Source organism: Alligator sinensis, unplaced genomic scaffold, assembly GCF_000455745.1.
Source record: "Alligator sinensis unplaced genomic scaffold, ASM45574v1 scaffold975_1, whole genome shotgun sequence".
Classification (NCBI taxonomy): domain Eukaryota; kingdom Metazoa; phylum Chordata; order Crocodylia; family Alligatoridae; genus Alligator; species Alligator sinensis.
The window spans coordinates 1,946,256-1,961,233 of record NW_005842068.1 but is presented as its reverse complement, the minus strand read 5'-3'; the positions used below and the strand labels follow the sequence as shown (position 1 = coordinate 1,961,233).

The 14,978-nt window shown below is 43.7% G+C and overlaps 1 protein-coding gene across 3 annotated transcripts in view; it reads right to left on the bottom strand.

Annotated features, from left to right (window-relative positions):
- SHISAL1 (shisa like 1) overlaps positions 1–14,978 on the bottom strand; it is a 184,662-nt gene that overhangs the window by 76,041 nt on the left and 93,643 nt on the right. For all 3 annotated transcript variants that reach the window (XM_006023575.3, XM_006023574.3, XM_014519929.2), the window contains exon 4: positions 6,307–6,624. In XM_006023575.3, coding sequence (XP_006023637.1) covers positions 6,307–6,624 — 318 coding nt within the window. The remainder of the gene's footprint in view (positions 1–6,306; positions 6,625–14,978) is intronic.

Here is a 14,978-nt window from a genome sequence, read left to right as displayed (position 1 = left end):
TCCCCACCTCACCACTCACTGCTCAAGCAGGGATCCCTCCCTCCTCTCTCCCATAGCATGGACCATAGTCAGCATGTGATATGCTAGCTAATGCTGAATGGTGTCTGTGTAAGGCAGATAGGACAAAGGCAGACAGGACAGTGTCCACTTAGGGCTTTCTGGAGCAAATCAACAGTTAGCTGGTAATGTCCCTTGGTTCCTTCCTTGGAAAAAGTTGTTTAAGAAAACCTTGAACTAATGAGAGAGGCTTTTGTTTGGCTGATGGGCTGATAAAAGCAGTGTAACTCCCTGCTGGCTCTGTCTCTGGTCAGAGGAACAGTGGTGGGGGGAGGGGGATGGGGAGGGGGATGATTCCTCCCTAATCAGAGCATCCTGCTGGGGCCTGGCCATGCCCCCCCCCCCATCAGCTCAGCACTATGGAAGGGAAGGGAGGGCTGCTGTAGTGCTCCTGGGCTTCTAGCCTGAGCTACTGCAGGTATATGCCCGCATTTCCTCAGTCTAGGGGGGATGTCTGTACGGTTACAAGCTGGTTCTGCCTAGGCAGGTTAGACTAAACTGCAAAGATTGAATCAGTTCAGGCTCAGGCTTTTTGAATGTCTGTCCCTAGCTTTGTAGAACAATGCATATTAGATGCTGCTACTGCACAAACAGATTCGAGATCAGAGCAGTCACCTTTCATATGCCTTTAATGTTCTCACTCCATGGAGTAATAAGTAATAAGAGAATTGGCCTGTTCAACTGCTTTTCAGATACCAAGAAAAAAAGCATACTGCCCTGCATCAGGAGTTGCTTTTATTTTTTTTTATTTGAATGTGAAATAAAATATCATATTGTCTTTGTTTTAGATTGTGGCAGACATCAGCAGTTCTTTTTTGAAGTAGGGGCAAGACCAAGCATAAGAGTGAGTCAAATATATGAAATACAAGGGAGAAGAGTGGGAAATCCAAAATGAGTAGGAAAATGTTGAGAAATGCATATAGGCAATCTTTCACACACATGATTCACTAGGGAGGAAGAAAAGAGAACAGCTTGCAAATTGCTCCCATAGCATTTTCTTGGAAAAAAAAAATAGAATTCTACCCCTTGCTGCTTTCCCCCACACTGCACAGGACTTCCCAAGAGAGAAACCTTGTTCTCTGTAGTTCATTATTGGCTGGGACTGGAACAATGGCACAGTCACATCATGGGAGAGACTCTCCCAGGGATACCTTTGGTTTATAGCGTGCCACAGCCCTTTGATTATTAGTATTACCAGTGTGCTTAGTGACTGTTGTCATAGACCAGGACTACATCATGCTAACACAAACAGAACAAAAAGACAGTCCCTGCCCTGAAACTGTTTACAGTGTGGATCCAATGTGAAAATGGGCCAGGAGCTATACCAGTTTATATTAGCTTAGGAACAGAGATCAATAATTATTAAAATATGCTTCTTTTAAGTAGGACACATGAGCTAAAATTAAATGCTTAAATATTAAAATACAATTCAACACACATGCTTTATCTTTCTTTTAGGAAATGGAGAAAAATAAATTTAAAGGAAACTGTATTAATACTACATTAAAAGTTGCATCTTAATATCACAAATAAAGAAGAGAAAAAATCATGAAAGTGGTTGTTTCCCATAGCAACTTTATTTTGTCCAATTTTTTTCTAGTAAGCGTCTAGGTCCATTACAATTTGTGTTATACATTATATATCAAAACAAAACAAAATAAAAAACCCCAAGCAAAAGTGCTATAGGAACTGCAGCATTTCCTGACTGTGATACTGACTGTACAACCTAAATATTTCATTAACACAGAGTTTTCATTGAAAATATGTATACACAGAAATCACTTCTACTGGTACTGAAGTGAAAAGCCAGCTGTTTAAACATGCACAACACTAACCAACAGTTTAGAACAGCATGTGAAGAACACTACCATATCCAATTGAAACTGCAGGGAAAACATAAAAAAGAGGCTGGAAATCAAAGTAGACAATAGCCTTTTAGGAAATAAAATTTTCTTATTGTTTTTGTTGTTAGTTTTATTTTTCCCAGCAGTTTGCAGACAGTATGAAGGATGAAGAAACTCTCCTTGCTTACAAATCAGAATTCTGTCCCTTGGTGCATTCAAACCTCATATTAATTCTATGGAGTAGGAACTGTTAATCCCTCTTCTAGCTGTTGCTATGTTAGAGCACTCTGGTAAAATTGTGGGAAAACAATGGTCATGAGGGCTTCTGTAATGCACTGAAAAGCCATCTCAAGAAGAAAAAAATGGCTCTCCTCCTCTCTGGATTTTGGAAACCTAAGTGTTCAGGAATTTTTGGAGTTGCAGTCTATTATAATCTAGAGGCCAGTTATGAAGATTGGTTGGATCTGGTCTGAGACAGAAAAATGTTAGGACACCATTTTTATTTTCCTAATGAAAAGATAAAATAACTCTAGAATGTGAGCAAGAAAAGTAAAATGACTTGGGTAAGTGCTGAAATGTGTCATGTTATTAAGGTATATAAGTAGTACCTGAACTGAATGCATTATTTCTGACTCCTATTCCAGCTGCTCACCTACTTCTATTATTCCTAATCCATGGTCACAAATAAAGGTGAAGGTGTATTATGAAAATACAGGCATATTCCAGGATTTTCTTTAAAACAAATATATGCTACTTAGGAAAATCACAACAGAAATCACACTCGCAGTCTCATTTATATTATGGTTGTATCCAGTCAGTATCAAGATCTCATTGCTTAGGTGCTGTGCAAATGTAGAGCCTGCCTGTGAACTTGTTAATGTACAAGCACTTACTTTTGCCAAAACTCAGTGATAATCCTGCTACAGCAGCTCTAAAATATACTAGTCATTCCTTGTCCCTACTACTCCTAAGACCTTGCTTTATACCTTGATTTAACATTTCTCCATCTCCAGTAGCATTCTTCCTGTATTCAATTTCTCCTGCTTGCGCCACGTGATCTGCCTGCTCCTTAGGACTCTCTCTCTCTCATTTGTTAAATTGTACTTTTTTGATGTTAGCTCATTCTTAGGCACCTTTCCTCTGTCAATCTTTCAAATTACCTAAACTCAGTGTTCCTTCATCAGAGCTCATTTCTAAGGCTGGCTAGTAAGTGGAAACTCCTTCCCACAAGATTTCATTTTTAAACTGTTTAATGCTCATTTGGAATGAGAGGTAAAAGAATGCAACTGTTTAAGAGGGGAGTGGCACTATTTTCTGGAAGGGGCACTTACAGAAACATAGATTTCATAGATTTCATAGACATCAGGGCTGGAAGGGACCTCGAAAGATCACCGAGTCCAGCCCCCCGCCCAAAGGGCAGGAAGTCAGCTGGGGTCATAGGATCCCAGCAAGATAAGGATCCAGTTTCATCTTGAAGGTGTTCAATGAAGGCGCTTGAACCACCTCCGGTGGCAGGCTGTTCCAGACCTTGGGGGCTCAGACAGTAAAGAAGTTCTTCCTTATGTCCAGCCTGAAACGATCTTGAAGTAGTTTGTGACCATTTGACCTCGTCATCCCTTGGGGCGCTCTGGTGAACAAACGTTCCCCCAGATGCTGGTGGTCACCCCTGATAAACTTGTAGGTGGCCATCAGATCACCCCTGAGCCTGTGCTTTTTCAGGCTAAAGAGCCCCAGGGCTCTCAGCCTGTCATCGTAGGGTCTGCTTCCCTGACTTCTGATCATGCGCGTGGCTCTTCTCTGGACTCTCTCAAGCTTCTCCACATCCTTTTTGAATTGTGGAGCCCAAAACTGGACACAGTACTCCAGCTGCGGCCTCACTAAGGCCGAGTACAGGGGGAGAATGACGTCCCAGGATTTGCTTGAGAAGCATCTATGGATGCAAGCCAGCATTTTGGTCACCAAGGTGGAGAACCTTGCATTTATCGGCGTTGAACACCATCAGATTCTCGTCCGCCCACTTGCTGAGCCTGTCCAGGTCAGCCTGGATAACCTGCCTGTCTTCTGGTGTGGATGCTTTGCCCCAAAGTTTGGTGTCATCGGCGAACTTGGCCAGTTCTGATCGCTTCTGACTCCAGTGTCCACATCATTAATGAAGATGTTGAACAGTATGGGTCCAAGGACAGAGCCTTGGGGGACCCCACTGGTCACAGGACACCACGATGAGTGACTTCCATCGATTACTACCCTCTGGGTCCGACCCCGGAGCCAATTTTCCAGCCAGTGGATCGTGGAGGACCCAAGGCGACAATTGGCCAGTTTCTCCAAGAGGCGATCATGGGACACCAGATCGAAGGCTTTTTTGAAGTCAAGATATATGACATCAATCTCTTCTCCCTTGTCCAGGTGATAGGTCACCTGGTCGTAGAAGGAAATGAGATTGGTCAAGCAAGACCTACCCGCAACAAACCCGTGCTGGCTATCCCTTAAGATGTTGGCGTCGGCCAGTCCATTAAGGATGGCCTCTTTAATAAACTTTTCTAAGATCTTCCCCGGGATAGAAGTCAGGCTGATGGGCCTATAGTTAGCCGGATCCACTTTCCTCCCTTTCTTGAAGATAGGCACCACATTGGCCTTCTTCCAGTCTTCGGGCACTACACCAGAGCGCCAAGAGTTTTCAAAGATCCGTGCTAGAGGCTGGGCTATGATGCTCGCCAGCTCCTTGAGTACCCTGGGGGGGAGATTGTCAGGGCCAGCTGACTTGAAGGTATCCAGCTTCTCAAGATGTTCCTTCAGAAAGTCAGCATTAAGGGAGGGCAGGGGATCACCCTCACCTGGACTTCCCGGCCCTGTAGCGGGCATGGGCGTCCCATGGGACTGATGAAAGACTGACGCAAAGTACCTATTTAATAGGTTGGCTTTTTCCTGGGCATCAGTTGTCAGTTGCCCCATCTGGGTCAGCAGGGGTCCAATGTTGCCCCTGCTTTTCCTCCGGCTCCCCACATATCTGAAAAAGGACTTCTTATTGTCCTTGATGCTCAAAGCTAGCTGGAGTTCAGTTGCAGCCTTGGCTTTCCTGGTCTGCTCCCTACAGGACCGGACCAGTGCAGAATAATCCTCCTTGGAGGTGACTCCCATCCTCCATCCTTTGTAGGCCTTTCTTTTTAGCCTCAGGAGATCTGCTAGGTCCCTGGAGAGCCAGGGGGGCTGCTGTGCCCTCTTGCTGCCTTTCCTCCGAGATGGAATAGACTTAGTTTGTGCATTGAGGATCGCTCCCTTGAGGAGCAACCACTCCTCTTGAACTCCCCTCTCCCTGTGGTCACGGTCCCTTAGGGCCTCGCTGACAAGCCTCCTGAGCTTGTCAAAGTCGGCTTTCCTGAAGTCAAGGACTTGCGCGTTGCTGACCGACTTGCCAGCTTTTCGGCAGATGGTGAAGGTGATCAGCTCGTGGTCGCTGTCACCCAGCTTCCCATTGATCACTAGGTCGCCAACTAGGTCATCCCCAGTAGCCAGTACCAGGTCGAGCAGCGCTTTGCCTCTCGTTGGCCCATAGACTTCTTGAGTCAGGTAGAGGTCATCCACGCACGAGAGGAAGCTCTGCGACCGCTCAGATTTTGCTGAGCGATCCTCCCATGAGATGTCTGGGTAATTGAAGTCACCCATGACAACCATGGTCCTGGAGCAAGCTGCCTCAGCCAGTTCCTGGGCAAACTCCTGGTCAAGCTCAGGACTTTGGGTCTGGTTTGAAACATTCTGGTTCAGGAGCTCCCAAACAGAATTTTTTGGCTGGCCAAATGAGCAGACTGTAAAATGGTAAGTCTTCTATGTAGGCTTCTGTAGCACAAGTTCATTTGGTCCCAACTCCTTGGGTCTTAGTTTCCTCACTTCCTAGGCAGTTTGCAGAGGTCCTCTCCATCCTTTTATTGTTCCCTAAGTCTGGCTGCCTCTATGCAGAAAGATAAAGCTATTGACAAACATTTTCCCTGGTGCCTGATGTCAAAGCAAAATTTCTCAGCATAATACTTTATAAATATTAGCTCCAGTAGAACCGTAGGTATTTAAATGACTTATTGTACTTGCATGAAACACGGCAGAAAGCTTTTAAATATAACCTGATCTACCTCATTTCCTCTTGAAATCCTGAGGAACATGTGTACACCACATTGTAATATACAACTATACTCATAGGTCTGACAAGATAGGACAGCTCAAAATTTCTGATAGTAATGTAATCAATCCTTGCAAATTAAAATGGTTTTCCATTCTGACGTGACACCAAACTCTTTGAGTGTATGTTCCTTTAGAAATGAAAATATATTCATTGTTGTACATGATAATTAGTGGGTGCCTCTACACGTCACAATAATATGAGGGTGAGGGGGAAAGGCCACAATGTATCTTAACTTACCAGGCAGATGTACTCTGAAAAGACATCAGTGGTGGGTTTAAAGCATCTCCTTTTATAGTATGTACTGCCTGTGACGTCTGAGGCTGTGGCTGAAGTGGAGGCTGAGGCTGTGTCTGTGTCTGTACTTGGCTTGTATCTTGAGCAGGGTTAATCCATCGGCTCTGTCCCTGCGTCATCCACTTTCCCTGGATTCCCCACCTTGCCAGGTAAAATTTGCAAATATCATAGTTCATCGAAGAGTAATATAAAAGGTCCAGTACCAGCAGGACCAACACAAAAAAGCCATAGATCCACACTCCTAATAATGCACTGTAGTTGCTGTAAAAATAGAAAACAACAAAGGAAGTCATCCAACATATCCATAGAACTTATCATGCTAGTTATTTATCAGTGCTTTTAAAAAAATCATTTCATGTAAAATGCAAGCAATTATAAATATCTGCCCTTTCATCCATAAGAAGAATTGCTTTAGGGGAATGAACTTTCCTATACTAAAAATATTTATGTCAGTGCTTAATTCTGAGTATATGAATGGCCGTACTGAATTCAACAGAACTGCCCAAGTGCATAAATTTAAGGGGCCTATGGCTTGCTCCAAATTTTACTCATGAATCCTAACATTGAAATCGGCAGGGCTATTCTTGCAATTAGACATTATTTGTTTGAGTAGAGGTTGTAAAAACTGAGCCCTCTGGGTTTGCTTGTGTTAAAATAATATACCTATTGCTGATTTCCATTACAACCACATTATTTTAGACTTGGCTTGTTTGCATTTATAATCAAACCACATTCACCATAAGTTCAGCTGTAGCCACTGCTGGCACCCCAGAACTATCAGTGCCATAATGTTTGTGAACTTGGCATTACAAAGAGAAATGGTTTTATTACACAATTCATTCACCATTTTAGAGGTTAAAATATATATTATTCTTATGCGTAAATGTTGGCGTAACTATTTTATATATATGATTAAGAATCATAAAGGTTTCTACCTATGTGCTAACAAAAATGTAGTTAAATAAAAACAGAACAGATTTAAGTAAAGGTACCAAACAACATATGGGAGAAGATTCGGAGATGGAAATAAAAAACATTCCCCAGACAACAAGCGGAACATTTTTCAAAACCAAGTGTTATTTCATTGGGCATTTAGGGTGGGAGATTTTACAGTTATTCTGTGAAGCCCCTACCTGTTATAGCAGGCATGTGGGTTAATGTTAAATACCCACTCTGAGATGGATATCCGAAATATGCAGAACATCTCAGACGTTATCCTGACATTCTAAATACCTCTAAATTGCTACTAAGCAAAATATTGTACCACAGTAAAGTAACACATTAAAAAAAGCCAATGTAAAAAGTCACATATGCAACTTGAAGCACTAAAACTATTACTTGCAACTTTTCTTGCTTATTTCCAGCAAAGAACTCTACAAAAAGTTTTATTTTTTTCCTGGAAGTATGGTTTAAATAGCCACTGCAATTGCTCCTTGATGAGGTACAAACAACATACTGATTCAATCACCAGGGCATTACCAGTGTATAACTCATGCGTCTGTAAGGTAATCATTGTGTAATGAGGTGTGAACAGACAAGTCTGCCGAAAATAACCAGCATGTTTAACACAGTATAAATGATGCTTTGTCACTGAAGTCTATGGGGATGGCAAGGAAGTATTTGCCAGCTATACAAAGATGGCCTCTATTAGCCACAGACACTTAGTGGCAGGGACCATACCATAAAATGAAAGAGTTAAAAAAAATGAATCATTTCTATACTCCCCAAATATTTTCTTAAGCTATCTCTTCATAGAGGAAATATTGTTATTTTTTTGCTTTGACACACGATAAATTCACACTGAAATCTTAAAATTATTTATGAAATGGAGCCTCCATCTAACAGAACTGTATATTTGGGGATTTCATTCACACGAACACATTCTTCCTCACAGGTGAAGGTTGAATTCATATACTTTATATTTTGGGCAGTTCAGGACAGGACCTACTATCTTAAAGACTTTTAAAGCAGGAAGAGAAGGGATCTATTTACATATATACCTGAACCACCTCTTGCTGAAATAAATGGGAGAATTTTTAAAGGATATTTTCTTATGTTAGAAAGCTGGGAGTGGTTCTGAAATGGAATAAAATGTCAAAAGAAAACATGGTATCATTCAAAGTCCAACAGCACTTGCAAACCAATGCAACATACTGTAGATAACAGATATACTGTACTAGCCTGGAAAATGAATGCTTTTCTCTTGCATTTCTGTCAATGTCACCAGCAAAATTATCACATTTCGCATTTTCAATAACAGCTTTGTACAATTTTGTATTACTCTAGTTTCCCTCCTGCTTTTGCTTGGTGAATTGCACACACTATGGAGGGAGAACACAATTTACCTTCAAGAACATACTAATATCAAACTTTAAAAAAATCAAAATTAAACCATGACATGCTGAGAATTCAGAATCTTGCCTGAAATACTGATTAAAAAAATGTTCTAACATCAGCATATCCTTGATTTTTCTGTCCACTATTTACTGGATAATAAAATCTATTTACAAAATGCTTTTCATTTTTTCATGGAATTTGAAGGTAACTGTGATTCAACAATGTGAGTGACTCACCAAACAAGGGGGGAGGTGGGAAGAGCTAGCACACCACATAGATGTACAAAACTGTTATTTCAAATGCATGGTACAATTTTTTGTTGGAGGGTTTACCTAAGTCAGGAGAGTTATGCTAGTAGGAAGCAACAACGTGTCCAATATTTATTGGATAGTAAAATCTACCTAAAAATGTTTTAGGTATGGTAACCCTACCGACTTCAGAATAGCCACACTATTAAAAAGCAGGTACTAGTGATTACAGAATCAGTCCTATATTAATTGCCTTAGAATAACAAAATCACAAATAAAGACATTTTAAAGTTTGGTTTTCACAAAGTGTTCAATGCTAAATAATCTTCAGTGGGATGGGAACAAAGTAAAGCCGAGCACTTTTGAAAATCTCACCCCAAGGACCAGATGCTGTTAAGATAAATGCATATGCTGAACTGCATATGCTAGAAAGTAGTTCCTATTAACTTGTGCAAATTTTTGTAGGGCCAGAGCCTAATAAGTTTTATCTGAGTGGTGTGGATCAAGACTTTCAGCTGAATTACTTTTTATTTTTCAGAGGGCTTACCCTTGTCTTCTGTTTTATTTTCTAGCTATTCTACCAATGTAAACAAAAGGGAAATCAGACCTGAATAATTTAGGAGCAGGTTTTCAGACCTAACTCGTGTTCAGTAAAGTACCAGTCACTATCCTAGGGCACAGACAAAAGTGACAATTTTCACCCAATCTAGCCACAAAGTGGTCTATAGCTGTGACCAAATACAAGTACATGGCTGCAGACAAATCCCAAAACGGCTGATTGGGCAAAAATCTGAACCCTCACTGCATGAGGGATCAGATGAAGATGTTTCAAAACAGTGTATTCTGTAACTTCTGTCTGCCTGCCTGCCAGCCAGACTGTCACTTTTCAGAATGTGAGTGGAGAAAGGGAGTGGACTGAGTTTGGTATGGGGGTTTTCAGCTGGCACTGGGAGGTGTGGTGGGTGTATTGGAGCCTCCCGCGAGGTGAGAGGCTCCAATTCACCCATCCCACCCTCCAGCACAAGTTAGGGTAGGGAACCTCTAGAATGAGCTCCTTCTGCTCCCTTTCCACCACTCCCATTCTGAAAACAGCTGGGGCTGGTAGGGAGGAGGGCCTGTTACTAGAGAAAACTGGCTGCAGGCCAGCAGCCAGCAGCTAGATTCCCCTCCCCCTGCAACCAACAGTGAACTGTTGTTTGGTCTGGGGGATCATTGCAACTCAGAATGTTTCCTGCCAAGTGTTCTTGGTTACAGTGAGGAGCTACACTTCTGTCTACACCCCTAGGTGAACAGAACCATTTTATAAATAAGATGAGCAGTAATTTGCCAACAATGGGAAGGATAATGTATTTCTTTTCCTAAAGTTAGAAACCATGTTATATATCCACTGGCAAGAACTTGGAGGTGGGGACATTTCTTAGTGTGATTTTACATTAATTTGTTATGTTTGCATTTTAGGTATTTAGCTTTATCCATTAAAAAACACTTAGTAAAAAATTAGGGCTATTTTGAGCACTGTGATGTAAAGCAACAATTTATTAATCCCAGTGTATGTGGGTTGTCCATCTGCTCCTTGTAAATAACATCTGTTTCTCACAAGTCCAAAAATGAAAGAGTGCTTTACTTAAATTAACATACAGTAGGACGACTGCACTGTAAAAAGTCCATGTAAAAATCCTGCATAAAATACATTTTATGTTGTCTAGAGAAAACCTGCACTCGAGTCCAGTTTGTCATACAAAATACTAAAATAGTGCAACATATAACCTTTCTGTACAACTAACATTAAATGTAAAGTTTCATCTGCATCAAAAAACTATTACTAATAAAAATCCAATAAGACTATAATGCATTGCAACATTACTGCATTATAACATTATAAACCTAACTGTGGAAGTTAGTGACAGTGTCATTTTAACACTCTGCATGTATCAGAATACCGAATAAGGAGCCCTTGATTTTGGTTTTCAAAAACACTACAAACTGCTTGTGTCAGCTATATAATTTATAGGGAAGCAAAATAAGCCCTTAGCTCAGTCCTTTAAAATGGTTTGGCTTTCATACTGATGTAGTATAGGTTTGAATCAAAGTCCGCTGCAGTCAACAGGAAGATTCAAAATGACTTCAGGGGTCTTTAATTCAAGACTCGCAGAAGTACTGTATTTACTTGATTCTAAGACAATGCCTTTTAACATGGCAGAAATAGCCCCTCATCTTAGAATTGAGTATAAGGGTGGTGTGGGGGTAGGCAGGTGTTGTGGCTTGGGCTCCAGCCCCTACCTGGGGTCAAAGCTAGGGTTACCATATTTCCAGTTCCAAAAAAGAAGACACTTGCCAGATAGACATGTATATGACTGGCGGGGGAGGTAGGGAGGGAGGAGGCAGTGATATGCTGGTACCCTGTCCCTGCCCATTCTGTTGCCCCTCACTCCCAAGCCACAGCCCCCCCAGCCCTGCTGCTGCCCTTCACTCCCAACCCACAGACCCCAGCTCTGTCAGTGCCCCTCACTCCCAAACTGTAGTACCCTGCCCCCTTGGACCATGCTGGTGCCCCTCATTCCCAAGTCACAGCCCCCCCATCCCTGGTGGTGCCCCTCGCTCCTGACCCACAACCCCCTTGCACTGCCAGTGGCCCGCCCTGCTGACCCAGTCCTCTGCCCCCTCAATGCCCATCACTCCCAAGCCACAGCTCCCACCCAGCCTTGCCAATGCCTCTCACTCCTGACCCACAGCCCCCTGCTCCACCCAACCCTGCAGTCTCTCTCAGGTGCCCAGCCCCAGCGAGAATAGGCACTGGCCCCAGTGCTGCTGGGCCAGCCATGCAACTCCTTGCTGCCCCTGAAGGGCACCCTGCCCTTTCCCCCCTCTGGAGGGACAGGCACCCTCCCCCTCCCACACTGCTGCAGTACTAGCACTTGGACAGCTTCCCTCAGCGCTGGCAGGTGCCTGCCCTCCCCCCACACACCACCCATCCCCTCCACACCCCTCCAACCACGCACGCACACACACACACACACACACAGACAGAGTGACAATCCTGAAGTACTGGCAATCCAACCCATGCCCTCCACAGACTTACCTGTATCCAGCTGCCAGGCTGCTCCCACCCCCTGCCTGGCTACATACCAGCCATGTGTGTGTGCGCCCTGCCTCCAATCACCCTGCTCTCAGCCCCAAATAGCTCCTTGATAGGGCAAGTCAGGAAGTGCCAGGAAAAACTTTGAAGCTGAGCTGACCAAAATCCCAGACATTTGATCATATTTAAAGAACTGCCTCGTCCGAGATCGGAGGATGTAAAAAGAGGACATATCCAGGAAAACCTGGACATATGGTAATCCTAGTCAAAGTGGTAGCCACAACTTCTGCCTACCCTATCGTCCATTGCATGCCACCTCTGCAACCCACCCTCTCTCCACAACATACATAGCCTCTGTTCCCTGCCTGCCCCTCTTCCTCCCACTTTACCCTTGCTCTGTGCCAGTGTACTCCATCCACACTGAAGCCTGGGGCACTGAGCACAGCCTCAGCCCAGTCGTGGAGCAGTGGCTTGCAGCCTGTGTGGCTGCTACAGGAATGGGCTGGGGCCATGCTCAGGGCCCCAGGCTAGAATGGGGACAGAGCCTGCCAACATGGAGCAAGGGGAAGGTGGGCCCGAGGCTGTGGGGGAGGGGGATTAGACAGGGGGCAGACGTGGCAGGGGGACAAGTAGAAGCAGGGAGCAAGCTGCTTAGCCCCCAAACACCACCTGCTCCCCATTGCCTACCCCACTGTAGCAGTAGGGGCGGGGATGAATTAAAGATAACACCTCAAAATTATGTTTTACACATGGAAAACTTTTAGGCCTGTGCGAAGCTGCTAGTATTCGCTTCAGATTCGGATTCGGCCAATTTGGGGGACAGTGATTTGATTTGGTGATTCGAATCACTGTCATGAATTGATTCGGCCAAATCTGATTTGGAGATTCGGCTGCTGCCAAATCTCTGAATCTCCAAATCACGCAGGCCTGTCCCCCACCCACTCTCCCAGCCCCAGCAATGACTGCCTGCCCAGTCCAGCTCCCGGCACTTTGAAAAAAAAAAAGCCCCGACTCACTGAGTGCTGCCTGCCAGGTGGGGCGATCCCTGCTGCGCAATCCCCACTGCCCCCCACTGCCCCATACCACATGGGGGGCTCTTCCAAGAGCCCCCCAAAGCCCCAAGGTTGCTGGTGAGTTCAGGGTTGTTTTTTTTTCTGAAAGGGCCAGAGCTGGGGTGGGCAGGGCAGCCATGAGGGGGCTGGGTGAGTAGGCTGGGGATGGGGCCTGGAAGGGGTCCTCCCATGATCCGCTTACCCCTCCTCCAGCCCCCTCCTCCTCCGCCCCCTACTTACCAGCTCCAAGTCTGGCTCCAGCTCCCTGCTGCAGTGAGAGGGGGCTGTCCAAATCATTTTTTGAAAGATTTGGAGAGCTTTGAATCAATTCGGACCTTTTTATTGGTCCCCTGATTTGATTCCAATTTGGAGATTGAGCCACCGAATCGGGCCAAATCTCCTTCAAATCGAATCAACACCTGATGCTTCACACAACCCTAAAATTATAACAAATTTATACATTTTCCATGTATAGATTCTAATTTTGGAGGGGCGGGTCATCTTGAATTCAGGGTCATCTTAGATTTAAGTAAACATGGTATGAACTACTTTTAGTTACCCTTCTCCATCCTCTTCCAGTTACAGAATCATAATTGGAGTTCTTTTTGGGCTAACATTATGGAAGAAAACTGATGGTCAACTTTGTAATTTGCATTCCAAAAGGAGTAGTTTACAACCTTTTTCACTTGAGTCATCCTTCCATAATTTTTGTGAATTGAGTGGCACCCCATTTAAAAAATATATTTATTTATTATAGTGCTTACCTGCTTGAAGAAGGGCTGGGAAGGAGAAGGAGCATCTGTGGGGGAAGAGCCTGCACTTCTTACTGGAGCCTGAGTTTTATCTCCTCTCTCCCTCTGTCATGGCACCCCAGGGCACAATGACCCCCTTGGTTGAGAATCACTGTCATAAGGTGACTGTGCTTTCTAATCACAAAATTCTTTAGATAGACAGTAGGCAGGACTGGAACACAGAGGGGTTTTTTTTCGGGTGGGGGGTGGGGAGTGTGTGTGGTGGGAGGGGTTATATGTGCTTTCTTTTGGGTTTTTTTGAACCAGTAGTTTTTATGCGCTGTACAGGAGTGGAAAGATTAAGGAACCATTAAATTTGGGTTTTTAAAAAACATTGCAAGAGCTTGTTGCAGCTGTATAATTTATCTGTGGGCAAACAGCCATGAAGCTGCTTTTTTCTGGACAGGACTGCTAATTATAGTAGTATATTATATATTTAAATTTTATTTCAAGCAAATTTTTCTTTCAAACACACACACATGCTTGGCAATGGTTAGAAACCTGTATAATGGAAGAGGGATTGAAATCTTTAATATACACTTTCTGCATATCACCTTTCCTAAAATTAAAATGAATTTTCCATAGCCCTGAGGATCTGCCTACCTTAAGATATAGAGCTCATCACTGTAGTTGGCTAAGAGTGTTCCAGTTAAATTACATCTGAATGCTACAGTGGCTAATGGACAGCACAGACTTGTCAGCACTCTTGTAGATCAGGTTTTCCTGTAGATAAGCAGGTTCATTTCAATTCTGCAAGGGACATACTGAACTTAGAGAAAAAGGCAGTGTCATTATGTCATTATTTCCTTTTGCATCCAAGCCAAAGTGTGGAGGGGGAACTCATTCACTTCTGCAAATCTAGGGTAAGAGACAAGTTAAAAAATAATCAGTGTACTGTAACACGTTGCAACATTTCAAGGAACAATGGTCACAAACTGACAGAGAGCAGATTTAGGTAAGGTATCAGGAAAAACTTCTTCATGGTAAAGTTGGCCAAAATTTGGAATGGGCTTCCAAGGGTGATGGTGCTCTCCCCTACCTTGGGGGTCTTTAAGAGAAGGCTGGATAGGCATCTGGCTGGGGTCATCTGACCCCAACACTCCTTCTTGCC